This window comes from Oryx dammah, unplaced genomic scaffold (genome assembly GCF_014754425.2).
Source record: "Oryx dammah isolate SB20612 unplaced genomic scaffold, SCBI_Odam_1.1 HiC_scaffold_25, whole genome shotgun sequence".
NCBI lineage: Eukaryota > Metazoa > Chordata > Mammalia > Artiodactyla > Bovidae > Oryx > Oryx dammah.
The window spans coordinates 60,489,871-60,512,920 of NW_024070209.1; the positions used below are offsets into that span (position 1 = coordinate 60,489,871).

Genomic DNA, 23,050 nt, shown 5'->3' on the forward strand with positions numbered 1-23,050 from the left:
AGGGAATGGCAACCCATTCCAGTATTCCTGCCTGGGAAATCCCATGGATAGCCTGGTAGGTTACAGTCCATGGGGTTGCAGAGTCCGGCACGACTGAGTGAGAAACATACACACACATATCCAGATACAGTTTATATAGCAGGATTTATTTTTACCATGAGCAATATTGCCTGGTGTTTGTTAATCCTTTTTCTATAGTTGGTAAAGTTAATTCAGGAGGAGGAAGAGAAAGTGACATATTGGCTACCTTCAGAGAACATAATCTTACAGCACAGATGGTAGTAGAGAAGATAGCAGTTCATATTTGAGGATCTAGAGTTGATTATGGTATGACTCAGCCCTCTGAGATTAAATGTCCTACTTGCTAGGGTTATCGATAGGGATAAATAGGTCTCTTTTCTTAGATTAAAAGGTTTCTCAGAATTAACTTGGGGCTCTGGTCAGAAAATACATCTATTAATTTGTCTGGTTTTTTTTTTTACTTCTGGATTTTTGCTTCTTGGTGTTTACCCTCTGGTTCTTAGGAGACAAATTAACAAAATCATAGAATTGCTGTGGACTCTATAAAGTAACAATAAATGAAAATGACCACCTATTTTGGAGATCTGTGTGAAGGATGAGAATTTCTGGAATATTGCATCTGTTATTTAGGTTGTAAGGTTGGAAAATAGAAGCAGAGAGGTGGGGCATTTCTAGTCTCTTGAGCTAAAAAGTTTGCAAGGTGTCAAGCTAACTCTTAAAGGAGTTTGAGACACTAGGATGAGAGACTGAAGATAGCAAGAGCATTTCTTCTCAGTGTTTAGAACTCAAATGTATCAACTGAAAGAATAGTAGAAGTGGCAGAAGATAGAAATTACCAATTCAGCCTACTTTCTATGTTACTCTTAAACCATAATGCTGCTTGGCTTGTACTAAAGACAACTGAACATTATCTAGCAACCCATGCAAGACTCTGGGAAAATTCTGTGGATACTGAGAGTCCATCTGACAGAACCACGAGGGAAGTAAGAACTCTGAAGGAGAAGTTGAACGATCTCCAGGATTTATTTAGGAAAGAGACAAGACACAATTAATATTCCAAGTACCCATATTCATTCTTTAAGGATTTATCCTAGAAATGCAAGGTTGCTTTAACCATAGTAACAGAATAAAGGAGAAAAATCATATAATTACCTCAATAGGTGCAGAAAGGAGCACTTGAAAAAATTCAATACCAGTTTCTCAGCAGTTTTAATATAAATGAATTTCTTCATTTTGATAAATAGCATCTGTGGTGAGCTAACATCATATATAATGATGAAACACTGAACACTTTTCCTCCAAAGATTGGATCAAGGCCAGGATGTTTGCTGTCACCACTTTTATTCAGTATTGTACTGAAGACCTTAGCAAAGGCACATGATACAAAATCGATATAGAAAATTTACATTTTTGTATATGAACAATAAACATTTGGAAGATAAGGTTAATGAAACAATTTCATTTACAAAGGAGGCTGAAAGTAACATAGACTTCTTCAAAATGAATTTAGCAAAAGATGTAGAGAAACCTCTACCCTGAAAGCCATAATACATTATTGAAGGTAATTAAAGAAGATCTTATTAAATAGAGATACTGTGTTCATAGGTTGGAGAACTCAATATTGTAAAGATGTTATCTTCTCCCCAAATAGATCTATGTTCAACTCAATGCCATTCATAATCCTAGCAGGCTTTTTTTTCTGACTGTGCTGGGCTCTTCATTGTGGTGCATGGGCTTCTCTTGTTGCAGAGCACAGACTCTAGAGCATGGGCTTTAGTAGTTCTGGAGACTCTAGTTCTGGTACGCAGGCTCTCAAGCGTGCAGGTTTACTAAATGTGGCATGCTCGCATAATTCTGGTGTGCTGGCTTAGTTGCCCTCCAGCATGTGGGATCCTAGCTCTGTAATCAGAGAATGAACCCAGGTTCCTTGCATTGGAAGGTGAATTTTTAACCACTAGACCATCAGGAAGTCCCCTAGCAAGCTTTTTAAAAAGTAGACATTGATAGCTGATTTTGAAATACAATTGGATTTATAAAGGAACTGAATAGCCCAAACAATATTGAAAAAGAACAGAATTGTTAATACTATCTGACATCAAGATTTACTGTAAAGCTGTGATAATTAATATAGTATGGTATTGGCATAGGAAAGACAGATGAGTGGAACAAAACATGAAGTCCTGAAATAGAAATGTCTTTGGTGAATTAATTTTTAGCAAAGGTGCAGGACAATTCAGTAGAGAAAGGAAAAGATTTTCAACAAATTATTCTGAAACACCTAGATATCTGTATGGAATAAGTCTCAATTCCCACATATACACAAACATTAATTCAAGGTAGATCATGGACCTAAATGTAAAAGCGAAAACTATAAAGCCTCTGAAAAAAAAAAAAAGACTATATTTGTGGCCTGAGAGTGGACAGAAGGTTCTTATATTACACAAGACACAGAAAGTAACAACCATGAAAGAAAAATCTGATGAATTGATTTTGTCAAACTTTAAGATGCATGCCATTGAAATAGGCCAATAAGAAAATGTATGGGCAAATTACAGACTAGAAGAAAATACTCAAGATGCATATATCTGACTTGTATCTGGAATAGGTTATTTTAATGTCCTCTAACTCAATAATAAAAAGACCACCCTTTTTTTTTCCCCCTGTGGTAATGGGCAAGGATTTGAACCTGTGGTTCACAAAGAAAGATACATCATTGGCCAGTAAGCATAAGAAAATCTTGCTAGTGTCATTTGTCATCAGGGAAAAGCAAATTAAAATCATCATGAAATACAGCTCCACATTCCCCAAGTGGTTAAAATTTAAAAGACTGGCAATAAATTCTCACTGTTGGTAAGGATATGGACCAACTGGAACTCTCATCCATTGTTCATGAAGAATATAATGGTAAGGTCACTTAGGAAGTTTCTTATAAACACTACAGATATACCTAGGGCATATGTTTATAATAATAAACATTAACATTAATAAATATTATAAAAATGTACCCCCTGACCAAGCACTCTGCTCCTTATGGAGTAGAATCTTTATCCAAAAGAAATGAAAACATGTATCCAAAAAAGACTAGCACAAAATGTTCATAATATTTTATTCATAAGAGCCCCAAACTAGAAACAGCTCAGGTGTATGTACATCAACAACAATATGTCTGAACCATATTATATTTGTGAATGGAATACTATTCAGCAAAAAAAATGAACTATTGATGTGTTCAGCAACATGGCTATATCTCAAAATGATCATGCTGAGTGAAAAAGGATTTACATAAGTGTATGTACTGTATTCTGTACTCCAAGGCCAAATTTGCCTGTTAATCCAGGTGTCTCTTGACTTCCTACTTTTGTATTCCAGTCCCCTGTAATGAAAAGGACATCTTTTTTTAGTTCTAAAAGGTCTTGTAGGTCTTCACAGAACTGTTCAACTTCAGCTTCTTCAGTTTGTTACTGGTTGGGGCATAGCTTGAATTACCATGATATTGAATTATTTGTCTTGGAAACAAACAGAGATCATTCTGTTGTTTTGGGGATTGCATCCAAGTACTGCATTTTGGACTCTTTTGTTAACTATGATGGCTACTCCATTTCTTCTAAGGGATTCTTGCCCACAGTAGTAGATAAAATGGTCATCTGAGTGAATTTCACCCATTCCAGTCCATTTTAGTTTGCTGATTCCTAAATGTCGATGTTCACTCTTGCCATCTCCTGTTTGACCATTTCCAATTTGCCTCAATTCATGGATCTAACATTCCAGGTTCCTTTGCAATATTGCTCTTTACAGCATCGGACTTTACTTCTATCACTAGTCACATCCACAACTGGGTGATGTTTTTGCTTTGGCTCCATCTGTTCATTCTTTCTGGAGTTATTTCTCCACTGATCTCCAATAGCATATTGAGCACCTACTAGCCTTGGGAGTTCCTCTTTCAGTATGCTATCTTTTTGCCTTTTCATACTGTTCATGGGGTGCTCAAGGCAAGAATAGTGAATTGGTTTGCCATTCCCTTCTCCAGTGGACCACGTTTTATCAGAACTCTCCACCATGACCTGTCCGTCTTGGGTGGCACTACACGGCATGGCTCATAGTTTCATTGAATTAGACAAGGCTGTGGTCCATGTGGTCAGATTGGTTAGTTTTCTGTGATTGTTTTCAATCTCTCTGCCCTCTGATGGAGAAGGATAAGAGTCTTATGGAAGCTTCCTGATGGGAGAGACTGACTGAGGGGGAAACTGGGTCTTGTTCTGATGGGCAGGGCCATGCTCAGTATATCTTATATCCAATTTTCTGTTGATGGGTAGAGCTGTGTTCCTTCCCGGCAGTTTACCTGGGGCCAAACTAAGTGGAGTTAATGAAGATAATGGTGACCTCCTTCAAAAGGTCCCATGCACGCACTGCTGCACTCAGTGCTCCCAGCCCAGCAGCAGGCCACCGCCGACCCACACCTCCACTTCAGATTTCTGGACATTCCTGGACAAGTCTGGATCAGTCTTTTGTGGGGTCACTACTCCTTTCTCCTGGATCCTGGTGTGCACAAGGTTCTGTTTGTGCCCACCAAGAGTCTATTTCCCAGTTCTGTGTAAGTTCTGGCTGCTCTTTGGTGGGGTTAATGGCAACCTGGTCACAGCAAACGCCCTCTTCCAACAACACAAGAGAAGACTCTACACATGGACGTCACCAGATGGTCAATACCGAAATCAGATTGATTATATTATTCTTTGCAGCCAAAGATGGAGAAGCTCTATACAGTCAACAAAAACAAGACCCAGAGTTGACTGTGGCTCAGATCATGAAACCTTATTGCCAAATTCAGACTTAAATTGAAGAAAGTGGGGAAAACCACTAGACCATTCAGGTGTGACCTAAATCAAATCCCTAATGATTATACAGTGGAAGTGAGAAATAGATTCAAGGGATTAGATCTGATAGATTGCCTGATGAACTATGGATGGGGGTTGGTACAGGAGGGAGGGATCAAGACCATGGCCAAGAAAAAGAAATACAAAAGAGCAAAATGGCTGTCTGAGGAGGCCTTACAAATAGCTATGAATAGAAGAGAAGCCAAAAGCAAAGGAAAAAAGGAAAGATATACCCATTTGAATGCAGAGTTCCAAAGAATTGCAGGGAGAGATAAGAAACCCTTCCTCAGTGATCAGTGCAAAGAAATAGAGGAAAACAATAGATAGGGAAAGACTAGAGATCTCTTCAAGAGAATTAGAGATACCAACGGAACATTTCATGCAAAGATGGGCTTGATAAAGGACAGGAATGGTATGTACCTAACAGAAGCAGAAGATATTAAGAAGAGGTGGCAAGAATACGCAGAAGAACTATACAAAAAAGATCTTCACAACCCAGATAATCATGATGGTGTGATCACTCACCTAGAGCCAGACATCCTGGAATGGCCTTAGGAAGCATCACACGAACAAAGCTAGCGGAGGTGATGAAATTCCAGTTGAGCTATTTCAAATCCTAAAAGATGATGCTGTGAAAGTGCTGTACTCAATAACCAGCAAGTTTGGAAAACTCAGCAGTGGCCACAGGACTGGAAAAGGTGAGTTTTCATTCCAATCCCAAAGAAAGGCAATACCAAAGAATGCTCAAACTACCGCACAGTTGCACTCATCTCACACACTAGTAAAGTAATGCTCAAAATTCCCCAAGCCAGACTTCAGCAATTCGTGAACCGTGAACTTCCAGATGTTCAAGCTGGTTTTAGAAAAGGCAGAGGAACCAGAGATCAAATTGCCAACATTCCCTGGATTATCAAAATAGCAAAAGAGATTCAGAAAAACATCTATTTCTACTTTATGACTATGTCAAAGCCTTTGACTGTGTGGATCACCACAAATTGTGGAAAATTCCAAAAGAGATGGAAATACCAGACTACCTCACCTGCCTCCTGAGAAATCTGTATTCATGTCAGGAAGCAACAGTTAGAACTGGACATGGAACAACAGACTGGTTCCAAATAGAGAAAGGAGTATGTCAAGGCTGTATATTGTCACCCTGCTTATTTAATTTATATGCAGAGTACATCATGAGAAACACTGGGCTGGATGAAGCACAAGCTAGAATCAAGATTGCCGGGAGAAACATCATTAACCTCAGATATGCAGATGATACCACCCTTATGGCAGAAAGCAAAGAACTAAAGAGCCTCTTGATGAAAGTGAAAGAGGAGTGTGAAAAAGTTGGCTTAAAGCTCAACATTGAGAAAGCTAAGATCATGGCATCTGGTCCCATCACTTCATGGCAAATAGATGGGGAAACAGTGGAAACAGTGGCTGACTTTATTTTTGGGGGCTCCAAAATCATGGCAGGTGGTGACTGCAGCCATGAAACTAAAAGATGCTTGGTCCTTGGAAGGAAAGTTATGACCAACCTAGACAGCATATTAAAAAGTAGAGACATTACTTTGCCAACAAAGGTCCATCTAGTCAAGGCTATGGTTTTTCCAGTGGTCATGTATGGATGTGAGAGTTGAACCATAAAGAAAGCTGAGCGCTGAAGAATTGATGCTTTCGAACTGTGGTGTTGGAGAAGACTCTTGAGAGTCCCTTGGACTGTAAGGAGATCCAGCCAGTCCATTCTGAAGGAGATCAGTTCTGGGTGTTGATTGGAAGGACTGATGTTGAAGCTGAAACTCCAATACTCTGGCCATCTGATGCGAAGACCTGAGTCATTTGAAAAGACTCTGATGCTGGGAAAGATTGAAGTCAGGAGGAGAAGGGAATGACAGAGGGTGAGATGGTTGGATGGCATCACCGACTCAATGGAAATGAGTTGGAGTCAACTCCGGGAGTTGGTGATGTACAGGGAGGCCTGGCATGCTGCAGTCTATGTGGTTGCAAAGAATCAGACACGACTAGCGATGGAACTGAACTTATGTACTGTGTGTTTCCATTTACATGATGTTCTGGAAGAGGCAAAACTAATCTTGTGTTAAAAACATAAGAATAGTTTCAGCTAGTGTATTTGGAGATTGTCTGAAAAGAGGCATGAGAGAATTTGCGGGAGTTTGGTGGTGGTGCAGTACTCAGCCTCTTGTGTCACATGGATGTATATACATTTGTCAAAATTCATTGAATTGTACAGATTAAGATTTATACCTTTCATATATGTGCATGAGTAAAATGCTGGAAGGTAATATGAGAATTATAATAAATTCATTAGATTAGTAAGAAAATGAATGATTTCAACTTTATGATTTATTGATCTACTGTGTGATAGCTAGTCTTCAAAGATTGTCCTCCAGTGAGTGAAAAAGGCCTCTCAATATTCATGCCCTTTTGCAGTCCCCTCCCCCTCTTCTGGGCTGGTTCCAGAAATCACTTTTAATCAATAGAATGCAGTGAGGAAGTGACATTCTGTAACTTCCAAAGCTAAGTTGTAGCTTCTACCTGGGCCCCTTGTAGTGTGTTTTGTGTGAGATACCAGTTGCCATGTAAAATGTCCAGCTACCCGGGATTGCTGTGTTGAAAGGAAACCCCAAAATACCCATATTGACAGCTATTTACAGTGGTAGGGGGAGAGATGCCTGAACAGTCCGCAGTTGTTCCAGCTTCTCAGCTGAAACACCAAACATGCATTTGAAGAAGCAATTTTAGACAGCCAGCCCAGTTCAATGTTTTGGTGATTTAATCCCAAGCCACTCTCTAACTGCAGTGAACCACTCTGCTGAGTCCAGTCAATCCACAGAACTGTGAGAGGTGATAATTTGTTTTAAACCACCAAATTTTAGGTTGGTAGCTAAAACTAACGTTTCTAGAGATAAATGAAATGTGTTGTACATAGATGCATAATATATACACATGTAGATATATAGACAGATATAAGATTAAAAACATAATTGCCAAAATTTAAAAATAAGGTGTATGTCTTTCTACCTTTATAAAAATTATGGCTAGTTAAAATTAGGACTTTCATTCAGTTCATTCATTCATTTGCAATATGATCTACTAATGGGATTGAAAATCACATTATTAAACATATTAGTTATATCCATAAATCAAATATTTATGGACTCAAAACCTATGAGAAAAGTGACGTCCTTGGAAACTTGATCTCTGTCAAGAGGTTGCAGTGTTACTATCTTAGACCATTTTAAAATGAGATATGCCTGTACTGAATCCTATACTTTGGAGGGAAGAATGAGGATGCTACAAGATTTGTAGGTATGTTGTGCCTCTAGGTAGCCCCCACCCCACCCCCACACTGGCCCTTTTAACTCCACTACAGACTTTCTTAAAAAGAAAAACCCACCTATTCTTTGTGACACCACTTCTATCCCCCTGTTTTGGTCCAGTGTGATAATCTCTCATGGTCAATTTCTATCTTCTTTTGCCTTCCTAACAATAAAGAAGAGTCTCAAATTACTTGACCCTGTGCTTCGATTGCTTGCCCCTAATTTAGTTTGCCTTCTTATTCTCACCAATATGAAACAAGTCTAGACTGACACACTGTTACCGATGACTTAATACTGCACTATAGGTTTATTGCTCAATTTGAGTAGTGCTAGGGTAGGTAGAAACGATATTTTGTGCTATTACATATCATTATTAAATAACATTTTCCAAAGTATAGACTTTTGGTGAAATAAGTCTTTAATAAATAAATATATATAAATATATTGGGCCAGGGAATTTTTTTGATCAGGGTGGTATATTACTAGGAAAGTGTCCCACATAAAAAGATTCTGGGAATTTGTGTTGTGAACCTTCTTTTAAACTTTTAGCTTCTGTTTTTCTGATTATACATGTAAAACATACTGACTGCAAGAAATTTGGAGGTAACAGAAATGTACTTTTTTTTTTAAAGGAGAAATATATAACAAAATTTGTATTTTAGGCTCTGCATCGGCATATGCAAATACCAATTGACTTATTTTCATAAGTTTCCCAGGCAACTGTAGCTTGGTATGACCAAACTGAATAGCCCCCACTATAGTTCTAGAACTAATGTCCACACAGTCACCTAAGAAAGAAACTTGACAGGTATCCTAGATTCCTTTCCCCACTCCCCATATCAAATTAAAACCTTCAAAACTTTCTTCTTAATTTATTCTTTAATTAGCAAATATTTACTAAGTCCCTCCCTTCATGAAGTCGTGATGCTGAACTGCTCATCTTTTATCTTCCTATCCTGTTTTTTTCAATTGTTGCTACCATGTTGCTCCTGGTATGATGTTTCTAAAATATGCATTTGATCTTACAATGGCTTCTCAGAGCTTTCAGAGTAAACTTCACATTCTTCATTTTGGTCACTATAACCTTCATGACACCGCATTGGCCAGCCTCATCTCATTCCATTCCCCATCCCTGACATCTTAACCCCCAAGCAACTTGCTGTTCCTCAGGTATATCATATTCTCATTTGCCTCCCTTGCATTGTTGTGGAAGGCCCTCCCCTTTCTCTTTTAATAATAACATTGATATCTATTTGTTTTATTTTCACTCAATAACTCCAGGAAGCCTTCCCAACCTCAGCCTGAGTTATATGCCTCTCTTCCAGTTTCACTTAGCCTATGATGCATGTATCAATCATAACATATATCATATTTATCACATATTGCCTTACTTATCTGCCTCCCAAAAGGATAATAGGTACTTGAGAAATGTTTATTATGTAGATAAATGGTATTTCTTTGGAGATTGCTTCTTTTTATTATCTGGATCATTTGTGAATGAATTCTAGAAGCAGAGGATCTAGGTGTTAAGTAAGGATTTATTTAAGATACGGATAAATAAGGAAAGCTGGGATGGGAAGGACAATTTATTGAGACAGGGATGGAAATAAGTAGTTACTTTGGGTTAGTTAATGATGGAGTGGTCCTTAGTGGTTTTACTTTATTTATTTTTTCTCAGTGGTTTTAGATTTTTTTTATCAGTGGTTTTAGATATCACCAAAAGCATGATGAGGAGAAGGAAATATTCTGAACATTCAGAGAAATTACAATGTAAATAATTTAGTCATGTGATAGTCACTTTGATAGTATTTAAATGAATGTCTATATTGTACATAAAAGTGTATAATGGAACAATAATAATGTTTTGAAGGTAAGGACCAAATTTAATGTTTCTTTAGTATTCCGTATATTGCCCCTTATATAAGGTGTTTGAATAAATTATTTCTGCTGTCATTGAAAATATATCTAAGAATATTAAATAAAATGTGTAAAGAAAGTACAAATCTTTGAGAATTATTTTAAAATGTTTTAACCAGTAATTGCACATCTGGGAATAAAGTGCAAATAAATGCTACTAATATACATGATAAAATGTGAATAATAATAATACCTCAGGATATTTTTGAGAATCAACTAATAACATATGCAGAGCCCTTTCTACTTCTTAATAGAGGTTAACTGCTGTTAACTAATGTTATTAATATTTGTTTTTTTCATATTTTTTTAAGTTAAAAATAAATATCTGCAAACTTTTAAAAATACAAAACTAGTAATGAATGGAAAAAAGTCAGTCATGCACTGGTAGTCACATAGCATAGATTCTTCTCTCTATTACACTTCCTTGAAAATTGCAAAGTTACAGTAACTAGTAATTTGGGGTAAAAAATCTACTTTAATAATGAATTCTTCCTATTGAGGAATTTGCTAGGTTAAGTTGAGTCAGAATGAGATTTAAACTATTGGAAGGATAAAATGGAAGAAGATACTTTATAAAAACTGATTATTTAGCTCATGTTATTCACAGACTGAGAGTCCAGTTAGTATTAATTCTGTTTACTCTTTTTTTATTTTCTATGATTGACTATCTCAAGCAATTTTATTCATACAAAATATATTTCTCATTCAGACAAGGGAAATAAATAAGTTTGTCAGTTTTTCTAGTAGTCGTTTATGGTCTTTTTCAGTGTTAATATCTTTCTTTATCAATGGTAAATTCCATGAGGGCAAAACTATGCCTGATTTTTTTTCATACTTATGTTCCAAAGATGGTACTTGGCACAGAGTGGTAAATAAGTATTTATTTGTTCAACAACAAATGATTGGATGAAGACAACCTTATTACAACCATGTATTTATATTATGTGGTTCAAATAAAATTTAGAATCTACATTTGCGTGTTAAAGAACAGCATTTTAATGCTGAATTTGCAACTGTTTTCTATTTCTAACCATTTTATTTCCCACTGAATGATCTGGATCTGTTTGGTTTGTCCTAATGCCTAAGTTATTGCCAAGTTTTAGCTTTGGAAATAGCAAGGATTAACTAGAATACTCTAGTAGGTTCTTAATATTTTATTCCAAGCTAATTTTCACCCAGTGAATCATAATTTCACATATTTGGAGTTGTCCAAAACATGTATGACTCATTTTTAAAAATTCTATTTATGTACAGAATGAATTTTTATTTTAATATTTTGCTGTCTGTTCCTGTCTTTTTTATTCTGTCTCTTACTGGCTAAATAAGATATCCTAAAGCAAATACTCAGGAGTTCCCTTAAAAGCACAAATTCTCTAGAAAGCAAGAGTAGAAAATAGCTATTGCCTGCTTTTCTTATTTTGTGCTGATTTTTAACATTCTAGAATATTAACAAGTGCTTATTATGTTCATGGTTAAATCCTTTAATTTAAATTTAGAATACTATAAAACAAATAGCACATATTTTCTGTGGTATCTGATGAAAATTTTTCTGTTCTATTTTTAATGCCTTCATTTAAAGCCCTATTTTACAAATGTAGAATGTGAAAGTTATTATCTTTGTTTTGTATTTGTTAACCTAGTTAATAGTACTAATATAAATTTTAACAAAAATGTTCTCTATTAGTACAGCATCACTTTCAGTTAAATACATCTGTTGTTGTTTATCAAAATAACATCCTCTGACTGTATTCTTTTGATTAACCAAATATCCCCTCTCTTTGTCTTTTTGAGTAACAGCATGCTTCTATGACTCTTTAATTAAGTGACCTTTCCTTACATTTGTCTCGACTGGCTTCTGTTTACAGAAATTGTAAACCAATTGAATGCTCTGAGCAGCTTAGATGAAGATCAAGATGACTGCATAAAGCAAGCAAATATGCCTTCAGCTAAATCAGCCAGTTCCTCTGAAGGTCTAAGAGCTTTCTTCCTTTCTTTCTGCTTCTGATTGCCTGTATTTACTGTGACCTGCTACCTCTTGACTTTCTGTCTGTACTTAGCTGTCAGTTTTGTCTTTGTGCATTTCCTTTAATAAATTTTCTTTGGTAATTTGTAGTGCACCAACAGGCAACAGCATAACAGAACTTACCATCTTTAGCAAAACCTGTATCAGGATGATAGGCAGTGATTTTAAAATATCTTATAAGATAATAATTGGTCAATGACATATTTCTTTAGTTAGCTTATATATTGTAACAACATTGTTTTGAAAATATTTGCTCATATTACATAAGCTTGAATTATTCATTAATTTAGGAGTGAAAGATGTTTTTTCTCAGAATATATGTTAGTACTTTTTTATTGAATCAAGTAAGATTGAGATGAGTTTCTCTATTTATTGTCTGTTATTTTCAAACTCATATGCATATGTCTGTTTTCTTTTATTTGAATATGTTGGTATGCTACAAAATACTTGAATGGCATTCTTTCATTGGTAAAATGCTATATCTTATTATTTGCAGGTATTATTACTGTAAATTTTTACAGTTTGAAATGTTTCATGAATGAATGATAATTATGCTTAGCTCTATGTAACCACAGTGAACTGACACATATGTTTATTTTCAGAGCTTATCAACAAACTTAACTTTTTGGATGAATCAGAAAAGGACTTGGCCACTGTGAATTTAAATCCATTTGGTGATCCTGATGTAGCAGAATTAAACCCGTTTGGAGATCCTGATTCAGAAGGTAGCACATTTTTTCTTTACTTTTGAAGTCTTTATTTAGTCAAGTTCTCATGATTTGTAAGGACAGAAAGAGATTTTTTTGTTTTGTTTTAAAGACTTATAAATTTTGTTTCTAATGACTATTATTTATTCAATACCACTTGCAATTGATCAGCAATTCTGGATAGCTTTTATTGAATTATTTTTAAAGAAAAAAGAAAGCCTACATAGACATTTACTTGGGGCTTATTTTTTTTTAACTCTTTTATTAGTTTGATCAAATAGTAAAGCTCTAATATTAGATATAACAGTATTTTACTTAGCTGGCATACAGTAAAGTCTCATTATTTTGGCCTTACCAAGCAAGATCAGGTTGTGGGAAATATCCATATTAGGATGGTGGAGGTAGCCCCTCTCTAAATACAGCTTCTCCACCCTCACACCTCAGTCTGATGAGCCTCTCCACCCCTAATTCCCTGTCTCCAGCTGGGAATTATTCTCAGTAACAAAAGTTAAACTGTGCATGTGAATGTCACAGAATAGAAGAAAAGATTAAGAGCTACTCCTGTCATATATACAACATATATAGAAGAAATAAAACCAAGGTTTTTTTTTCCTTAGTCATTTTTCTTATCAAGTAGTTTCAAACTATTAAAGCTTAGGAAAGAGCTATTAAAGAAATAAGACCTTTGTTTAATTAAAATCTGTTTGCTCAAAGTAAATGCAAGAATGAGTAACCCCTGTTTGCATCTTTTAGACTGCTCTTATGACATCCTCCTGAGCTTTAAAGAATTTTGCTACTGCAGATAATGGTGAAAATGAGATTTCAATTTAAGGATTCACTGTATGAAATATCATTTCATAATCTACTTCTTCTTTTTCCTTTACTTTCTCTCTTCTTTACAAATTCTAAATTAGTAAGTTTAGATTAATGAGATTGTATTTTTTTGTGACTTATTTTATATTGAAGTATTTGAAATCTTAATGATTATAATACATCTTAGAAGTAATCTGGTTCAGCAGTCTCTTTTCACAGATTAGGGAGCTGAGGCCCAGAGGAATTAAGTTATTTGAACAAGAACTTCAGGTAAATGGAGGTGGAGTTGGAGCTAAGATTACTAATCAAGTGTCTTCTTTTGACCACAAAGCTCCTTAATTACATAGTATATATGTCTGAATACACTGAGTTAAAAAAAATTACCAAAATATTTTGAGATAGGAGTATTTGAGCTTTTCATTTTAAAATTAAATAAGTAATTAAAAAAATATATGTGTGTCTGTTTCCGAGGTATAGAAAAGAGTACTACATAATGCATATATTGTATTTCTATTTTGGAAAGGTTAAGAGAGCCTTATTCAGAATCTTTAATTATGCCTATAGAGCTAAGAATAAACTTGACAGCCAGTATTTTCTTTAAATAAACACTTCTTGAAGACTTTAGAATAAGTATTTTCTATTAGAATATTCATTTTTCTTGAAATAATTTATTATTAATTTTTATGATTAAAAACATGCATTCTCAAGTAATACAAGTAGTTAGGAAAAAAAAATGTGTTGCAGTTGTTTAGATATTTGGGGTTTTTTTGTTTTGCTTTTATAGTTTCAATTCTCCTCTTAGATTCATGATAGTCTGTGCTTCACTGACCTGTTTAGAAAGTCATTTTTAAATGTATGTTATCCTTTAAATGAAATAATCTCATCTTAAACTCTCCTTTGTTGCTATTCTATCATCTTTAAATCTTGCTCTATAGTTTGAGTACTTTCTTGCTTTTGGTTTTATAACTTATGAACTTACGTGGATCAATTTTTGTAATCCTTTACCTGAAAGTAAAAAAAAAAAAATGGTATTTCCATTGAACAACTTTTGTCTATTTCTTAAGCATTTGAGACTTGGGATTTGTTAATAAAAAATTGAGTTGGGAAGAAAACTCTCAGTCTCTTCTATGCTCAGAGAAAAGATAATGCTTCATTTAGATTAGTATAAAGCTTATCGTGGTGTTTGAGTATTATCCTGGTGTTACTAAACATACAGTTACTGAGTCTCTTCTCTACCTTAGGCTGTTTTTAAATTCATTTCACTGTTGACTTATTATGATTTTATGAATTCTGTTCAGTACTTCATGATTGCTTCACCATGGTGTATAGAATTTCAATTTAGAGTTGTTTGTTATAGTTATCTTTTCAATATAAAGACAAAATAATTTTTCTGGGCTAATGTCTAAAGTGTAAGTAAAAGTAGTTTGACTCTAAAATATAAAAATCATAAATATATGTCAATGAAGAGATTTTTATGTTAATTGGATTATATTGTTTGAAATGTCACTTATAAAATAATTATTTTTCTTGAAGATTTTAATAACTGATTTTCTGCCTTCTTCTCCTAGAAATATTTTGTTAGAGTTGCATGGCATAATTAAAATTACTTTTGAACTGTTCTGTGATTATCAGCTCTCTGAAACTTTTTTCCAATTTAAGGAAACATTTATATCATTAAAATGTAAATTTTAAACAGTTTTATTATACATTCCAGTTTTGGGTGTTTTTCTTTTTTGGTGGGGGGCCACGCTATGGAGCTTATGGGATCTTAGTTCCCTGACCAGGGATTGAACCCAGGCCCATGGCAGTGAAAGCACAGAGTACTAACCACTGAACTTCTGTGAAACTCTCCCTAGTTTTGTTTTAAAATATTAATAAACATAAAAGCAAAATGCTGTTACTAAGTACTCCATAAGTATTTTTGGAGGACATGGTACTGTCGTAGTGCTTTTTGTGCTGTGAAGTCAGAATTTTATTTTTAAGAGTACCTTTGTTTTCAAACTGAAATTTGTAGTAAAATTTAGAATTTAGTGGAACACATCTATCAGTATGATTTTAATGTAGCTCTTTCAACTTTAGAAGTCTTGTTATTCCTTTATGTTATTATATAAAGCATTGACTGAATATGAATTATGTTGAAAAGGCCCATTAAAAGCTGTAAAGATTTAAGGTCTTATAGTATACAGAAACCTGGTCTTTGAAGACTTCACAAAAACAAATTCAGTGACATATGGTGTATTTTTGATATATTCCAGAATGAATTTTCAGATTCCTAAGTGATCTCTGCTTGTGTAACTACCAGAGACCATTCCAAAATTAAGTTCATTTTATGTTTTTTTTAAAAGCAGAAATTTTTATATGTCAGTTTGGGGTGGGGCAACTTAGTATAGTGAAATAAAATAAGCAACAATAGATATTGTACCTCTAAGAAGGTTAAAATTTCCAAAATCAGCATACCATAATGTCAATTTAGAAGACATGCTAAGAGTATTAACAATTCAAAGATGCTATTTCAGAGAGCACCTAGAGAAGTGGACAAAAATCTTAGATATCACATCTTCTGAACTTAGCCCCTCTAAAACATATTATTGATTTGCACTCTTTCAACCTCATAGAGTATTAATTCAAGATCGAGTGTTTTTGAAGACTAAATATATAAGCAAGTATCAGGTAGTATTAATTTAATTCATCTTTTGTTGTTGTTTTCTAGAACAAATCACTGAAACAATTTCACCTAAAAAACCAGAAGAATCCTTTTATAGTAACAGCTATAATCCCTTTAAAGAGGTACAGACTCCACAGTATTTGAACCCATTTGATGAGCCAGAAACCTTTGTAACTGTAAAGGATTCTCCACCCCAGTCTACAAAAAGAAAAAATATAAGACCAGTGGACATGAGCAAGTATCTCTATGCTGATAGCTCTAAAGCTGAAGAAGAAGAGTTGGATGAGTAAGTACATTTCATTTTGTAATCATCATATTTTAACTAAAGAGGTCTTTCTATAATATATCTTTGTGTGCATGTATGCTCAGTCATGTCTATCTCTTTGCGACCTCATGGACTATAGTCCACAGGCTCTTCTGCCCTGGGGATTATACTGGCAAGAATTCTGGAGTGGGTTGCCATTTCCTCCTCCAAAGGATCTTCCTGACCCATGAATTGAACCCGCATCTCCTGCATTGGCAGGTGGATTCTTTACCACTGAGCCACTTGGGAAGCCCTAATGTACCTTTAGTTGGGTAAAAAGAGGTCTGCTGCTTCTGCCTCTTTTTAGTCACTAAGTCATGTCCAACTCTTTGGAATCCAATAGACTGTAGCTCACCAGAGTCCTTTGTCCATGGGATTTCCCAGGCAAGAATACTGAAATGGGTTGCCATTTCCTTCTCCAGGGATCTTCCCAACCCAGGGACTGAATCCATACCTCCTGCATTAGCGGACAGATTCTTTACTGCTAAGCCACCAGGGAAACCCCAAAAGAGGTCTGTCCCTATGTTAATATATAGTTTATAAGTTAGTATCTATCTCATCCCAAATCTAAATTTTTATAATCTTGACCCTCATTCTCTCACCCTCTTCCACATGATTATGTATGCATCTTAAACTAACAAATGAAGGAAATATGTTTCTGGAGTCTCTGGTTAGAATTCCAATTGTATCTTCCCAAGCAACTATGTTATAAATGGTACATAAGTGTTTTTAATTGATTCTTGAAGGCATTACACTTCAGTTATGTTATGAGTCTATTGTGGGAGCCAAATAATTATTTCTGATATTGATTTGATGGGAAGATTTATTCAAATGCCAAGCAATGAGATCATGACATTTATAAATTCAGAATTATCTGCTTTTGCATTATTATTTCTACCCAAAAGAGAGGTTTATTGACCACAGGCTCAATATATAAATAGTGTGATTAGGGCTTCCATTTTACTCAAATCCAGATTAGGAATAGGAGGGTGCATTCACATTGTATTCTGGAATTGTACACTGCAACCCATGTAGCTGCACACTGTGGCCCTGAGTATGTTTGAAAATCAGCAATAAAACTTTTAGCCATAATGGAGTAGCATGGAGTATTTATAGCTTCTTGTCTTACACAACTAAAAAACTGAATAAAATGTATAAAATAACAGTTTTTGGAAATAAAATTGCACGGGACCCCTGAGAGAACAGAAACAAGAAATATGAACACTACAGTTGTCCAAACTTTATTAATAGAGTATTTCCAAGTGCAGTTCAAGGAGAGAGAACCCAAACACTCCAGAATCTCCCTGTGCTGAGGAGGCAGAGTTTGGACTTTGAAGTACTAAGGTAGCTAGAATTTGTGTATAGAGTATCAGAGAGGAGAAAGCTACTCATAAAGACTTTAAGCAATCTTTAGAAAGTTTCTCTTGAGTCTTTAACTGAGTACTAATCAGAGTATAGGGCTTCTTCCCTGGCGGCTCAGACAGTAAAAAATCTGCCTGCAATGCAGGAGACCCTGGTTCGATCCCTGGGTTGGGAAGATCCCCTGAAGAAGGGAATGGCTACCCACTGCAGTATTCTGGCCTGGAGAATTCCACGGACAGAGGAGCCTGTTGGGCTACAGTCCGTGGAGTCACAAAGAGTCAGACATGACTGAGCGACTTTGACTTCAAAATCAGAGTATACATATGAGGAAGTTACTGAGAACAAAGGATTAGACAGAACAATCCCTGGAGTTCACGTAGGATCAAGAGTGGTTTGGATTTCCACCAGCCAGAGAGAAAAGACATCCTACCATATGGGACATCGAGTTGAGTCCACAGAAAAGTATTGTCCCAGTAGTGGGACCAAATTAACCCTTGACTAAAGGCTGTTATAGGCTTTCCCAACAAAGTTTAAAAGCAAATCTCAAAAGAATCAGAATAATTTCACATAATTGTATCCCACACAGATCCCAAAAATATTGTATTAAAAAGAATGCCAAAAAATTCAGCATCCAACACAAAATTCACAATGTCTGACAGCCAGTCAAAAATTGATCAGGCATGGAAAGAAGCAGGAAGTTCTGACTACTAATGAGGAGGAAACTCAGTCCTTAAATATGGATGCAGAAATGGTTCAGATGATGAAATTAATAGACAATTGTAGTTTAACTATTATATAAATATAGTCCAGATATTCAAGAAGGTGGAAGAAATCATGAGCATGGAATACAAAAAGTAAATTCAGATTCAGTTTATAAAGATGAAATATACAAAATCTGATGGAAAATACACTGGATAGGATTAATCCCATGTTAGATACTGCAGAAGGAAGTATTAGTGAACCTGAATTCTTGGCAATAGAAACTCTCCAGATTAAAACATAAAGGGGAAAAAAGTGAACAGAGGATCAATGGGCAACTTCAATTAACCTAAGTGAACTGAAGTTCCCAAAGGAGAGAAAAGAAGATGAGGGAAACAGAAAAAAATGTTTGAGGAAATAATGACTGAAAGTTTTTGAAATTAAAAACATATGTAAATCTACAGGTCTAACCAGCTGGATGAACCACAAGAATGATGAAGAAAACTATACCCAGGCATTGTAACAAAAGCAATTCAAGTTAGAAGATAGTGGGGTAATATATAACTACTGAAAGAAAGTAAGAAAAGTCACTCAGTTGTGTCCAACTCTTTGTGACCCCATGGATGCACAAGGTTCCTTCACAAGGTTCCTGAATTTTCCAGGCAAGAGTACTGGAATGGGTTGCCATTTCCTTCTCCAGGGAATCTTCCCGACCCAGGGATGGAACCCGTGTTTCCCGAATTGCAGGCAGATGCTTTTACCCTCTGAGACATAGTCCAGGAAAAAGAAAAAAACCCGCCAAAACAAATTTTTATTTCCAGGTGGGGAGAAAAAGGTCAAAATAATGGACATTTCCAGACATGCAAAACCTGAGAGAATTCATCATTATCAGACTTGCTTTGCAAAAAATGTTACAAGGAAATCCTTCAGGTGGGAGAAAAATGACAGTATTTGGAAATTTGGATCTACACAAAGGAATGATCAGCACAGGAAGTAGCAAATAGAATATATATAAAATACATGTCTTATTTTTAAAAAACTCTTTAAAAGATAATTGATCATTTAAAGTGTAAATAACAATATATTCTGGGTTTTGGATAGGGGTAGAAATAAAACAAATGATAGTAGTCACACAAGGGCTGAGCATGGGGAAACTGAATACTGTTTTAAGCTTTTTATACATGTTATTTGAAGATATACATACTATCTTTTTTTCACGGATGACATAATCATTTATGTAGAAAATTATAAGGAATCTCCACAAAGTCTACTATAACTAAAAAGTAAATTTAGCAAGGTAAAGGATACAAGATCAATTTATAAATTCAGATGTATTTCTCAATAGTAACAATTAACAATCAGAAGTAGAAAATTCTAGAATACCATATACAAAAGCATCCAAAAAAATAAACCAAAACTCAGGGATAAATTTGGACAAAGATGTTCAGTGCAATACCTGTGTGCTGAAAACAGGAAAACATTGCTGAGACAAATAAATAGAGAGAAATGTTATAGCCAAGGATTCAAATTGATCCATAGATTCAGTGCTATCCCAATCACAATTTTGGTGTATTTTCTGTAATAATTGATAACGCTAATTCTAAAATGTATACAGAAATATGATGGACCTAGAATAGCCAAAAGAATTTTGTAAAAGAATAAAGTTTGAGTACTTATACTATCCAGTTTCAAGACTCATTAACCAAGACATTCTGGTATTGGCTTAAAAGTAAACATATAGTTAAATGAAAGAGAATATAAATAAATCTAAAGCTAGACCCACACATATATTGCCAATTGATTTTTGACAAAAGTAGCACAGGAAGTCAGGCAAGGATAATCTTTACAACAAATGGTGCTCAAACAATTAAAGGTCTATATCCCCCAACCCCTCCAGAAAAGAACTGTGGTCCTTACCTCACAACAAATATAAAATTTTACTAAAAATAGATCATACACCTAAAAGTAAAAACTGAAACATGGGAACTTTTAGAAGAAAACATAGGAGAAAAATGAATTAGGCAAAAATTTATTGAATAGAATGCAAAAAAAAAAAAAGTCAAAGGAAAAAAGATATAATTTAGACTTCTTTAAAGTTAAATCTTTTGCTGTTTGAAAAACAGTTGTGAAGATAAAAAGTGTGGCCAGACTTCTTTGTAAAATACCTATCAGTCGAGACTTCTATCAAATATATGTAAAGAATGCTAGCTCAATGATAAGACAGACTGTCTTTTTTAAAGAGAGAAAAGATTTGAACAGACATTTCACAGAAGATACAAGAATAGCCGATGTGTACATAAAAAGTTGTTCAACATCTTAGTCATCAAGGAAATGCAAATTAAAACCATATAAGATACTGGTACACACCCACCTGAATTGCTCAAAATTAAAAGACTTTACTATACATGATACTGTCAGGGACATGGAGCCACTGGTACTCTCAGAACTCTCAAAGTTCTAAATGTAGCTATTTTAGAAAAAAAATTTGCCAGTTTTTGAAAAAGTTAAACATATTCCTATTGACCTAACCATCCCATTCCTAGGTATTTAACCAAAAGCATCAAAGCGTATGTCCACAAAAAGTCATATACATGAATATTTAACAGCTTTATTTATCATAATAGCAAGATACAGTAATAACCCCAGTGTCCACCAATAGTCAAATAAATAAGCAAATTGTAGTATATCCATAACAGTGGAATACTACTCAGTAATAAGGAACAAACTTTTGATACATGTAAGTGCATGGATCAGTTTGAAAGTTATTATGCTGACTGAAAGAAGTCAGACCAAAAAAGAGCATATACTATATGATATCCTTTATTTAAAACTAGAAAATACAAACAGTCTGTAATGAGAGAAAGTAGACCCATAATTGCCTGAGACTGGAGGTGGAGGGAAGGATGGATGGATTAAAAGGGATGCAAGGAAACTTTTGGAGAATTGGAAATGTTTATAGTCTTGATCGTGCTGATGGTTTCACGCTTATGTGCATATATAAAAAACTCAACAAGTTATACTCTGTAAATATGTGCCACTTACTGTATATCAGCCATACCTAAATAAAGCTGTTAAAAAAAAACAACACAGCAATATTTAACTTTATTAACAGAAATACTCTGTCACATGAGTGAATCCTAGCCTAGATTCCTTGGGCTTTAGGTTTGTTTGATGAAAATAATTGATATGAAACAGGGGAGATCTACAGAATATTTTACATTTATTAAAAGCTAAATAATAATTATGTTTGCTTATAGTGAGGCTACATGGGTCTTTGTTTTCCTTGGAAATACTGAATTTCATTGTACTGATGTTATTTAGACCTTAAGAAAAATAGTTATTTCTTTCAAAATGCAGTGTAGTAGGAAATTTTTTCAAAATATGGGATATATGAGTTGAGAGGTGAATAATAACAAGGCTCCTTTGATGTACAAAAATTGGGAGCATTTGCTTTGTGTGCAGTAAGAAATGTCATCCCTCTGCTGTAGATTGGTCAACTCCCATTTTGAGCATTACTTTGCTTATAGGTGCTGCGCTTTACAAGGGGCATTGATGATTCAAAGCATTGAGTAGAGTGAACAGAGTCATTAAAATCTCCAGAAACCACATCAAATGAGCAGTGACTGAGGACATAGGGACTGTTCGACTTACTAAAGAAGTGGTTTAAGGGAACTATATAATAACCAAGTTTAAATATTTGAAAGACTTATTTGAAAGAAGAAGGTAGTTAACTTGTTTTCTGTTGCCCTGGAACAGCATTTCTCAACCTTTGCTCATTTTACAGCACATGGGTAATAACTCTCACATGTGCTACATGCTTCCATGGGCATAGCTAGGTTTTGATAAAACTAAGAAATAGTTCTAACCTCCTATAAGAACAGGAATTATGTCATGATAATCATCTGATTCAAAACCCAGGTTGAGAGCTTACTACTAATTAATAACTATACAGGAGTTGAAAAAGTTAGCTCTAGCTGAAGTTGTTGTATTTGTTTTCTTTGAAATGGCTAATGTGTGATCAAAATAAAATTTCTCATGGGTGGTGTAGGTGCTGAGTAATAACCACACACCTAGAGTATTTGAATGTAAATGCAAACTTTAAAGACAAACATTCAGTCACTCCAAGATGCATGAATATTACACAACATACACACACCCTGCTCTCTCCTATTAACAAATTAAAGAGACATCTGTTTGCTTAAACTTTTTAAATGCCTTAATAAAAACTAAAATCAGAATGACTAGGTGTTTCCTTTTGACCATTCTTTTTCCACATGAAAGTCACAGCCTTTACAAGTTTCCCGTGAGTAAAGAACATTCTGAATTGCTCAATCAT

The 23,050-nt window shown here is 34.9% G+C and overlaps 1 protein-coding gene across 9 annotated transcripts in view; it reads left to right on the forward strand.

The window, feature by feature from the left end:
- The window catches only part of EHBP1 (EH domain binding protein 1), a 344,879-nt gene that overhangs the window by 144,091 nt on the left and 177,738 nt on the right, over positions 1-23,050 (forward strand). For 6 of the 9 annotated variants that reach the window (XM_040224015.1, XM_040224017.1, XM_040224019.1 and 3 more), the window contains 3 exons: positions 12,007-12,111; positions 12,767-12,889; positions 16,395-16,635. In XM_040224015.1, the coding sequence (XP_040079949.1) occupies positions 12,007-12,111; positions 12,767-12,889; positions 16,395-16,635 (469 nt within the window). The remainder of the gene's footprint in view (positions 1-12,006; positions 12,112-12,766; positions 12,890-16,394; positions 16,636-23,050) is intronic. The other 3 variants (XM_040224018.1, XM_040224022.1, XM_040224023.1) reach the window with 1 other exon arrangement.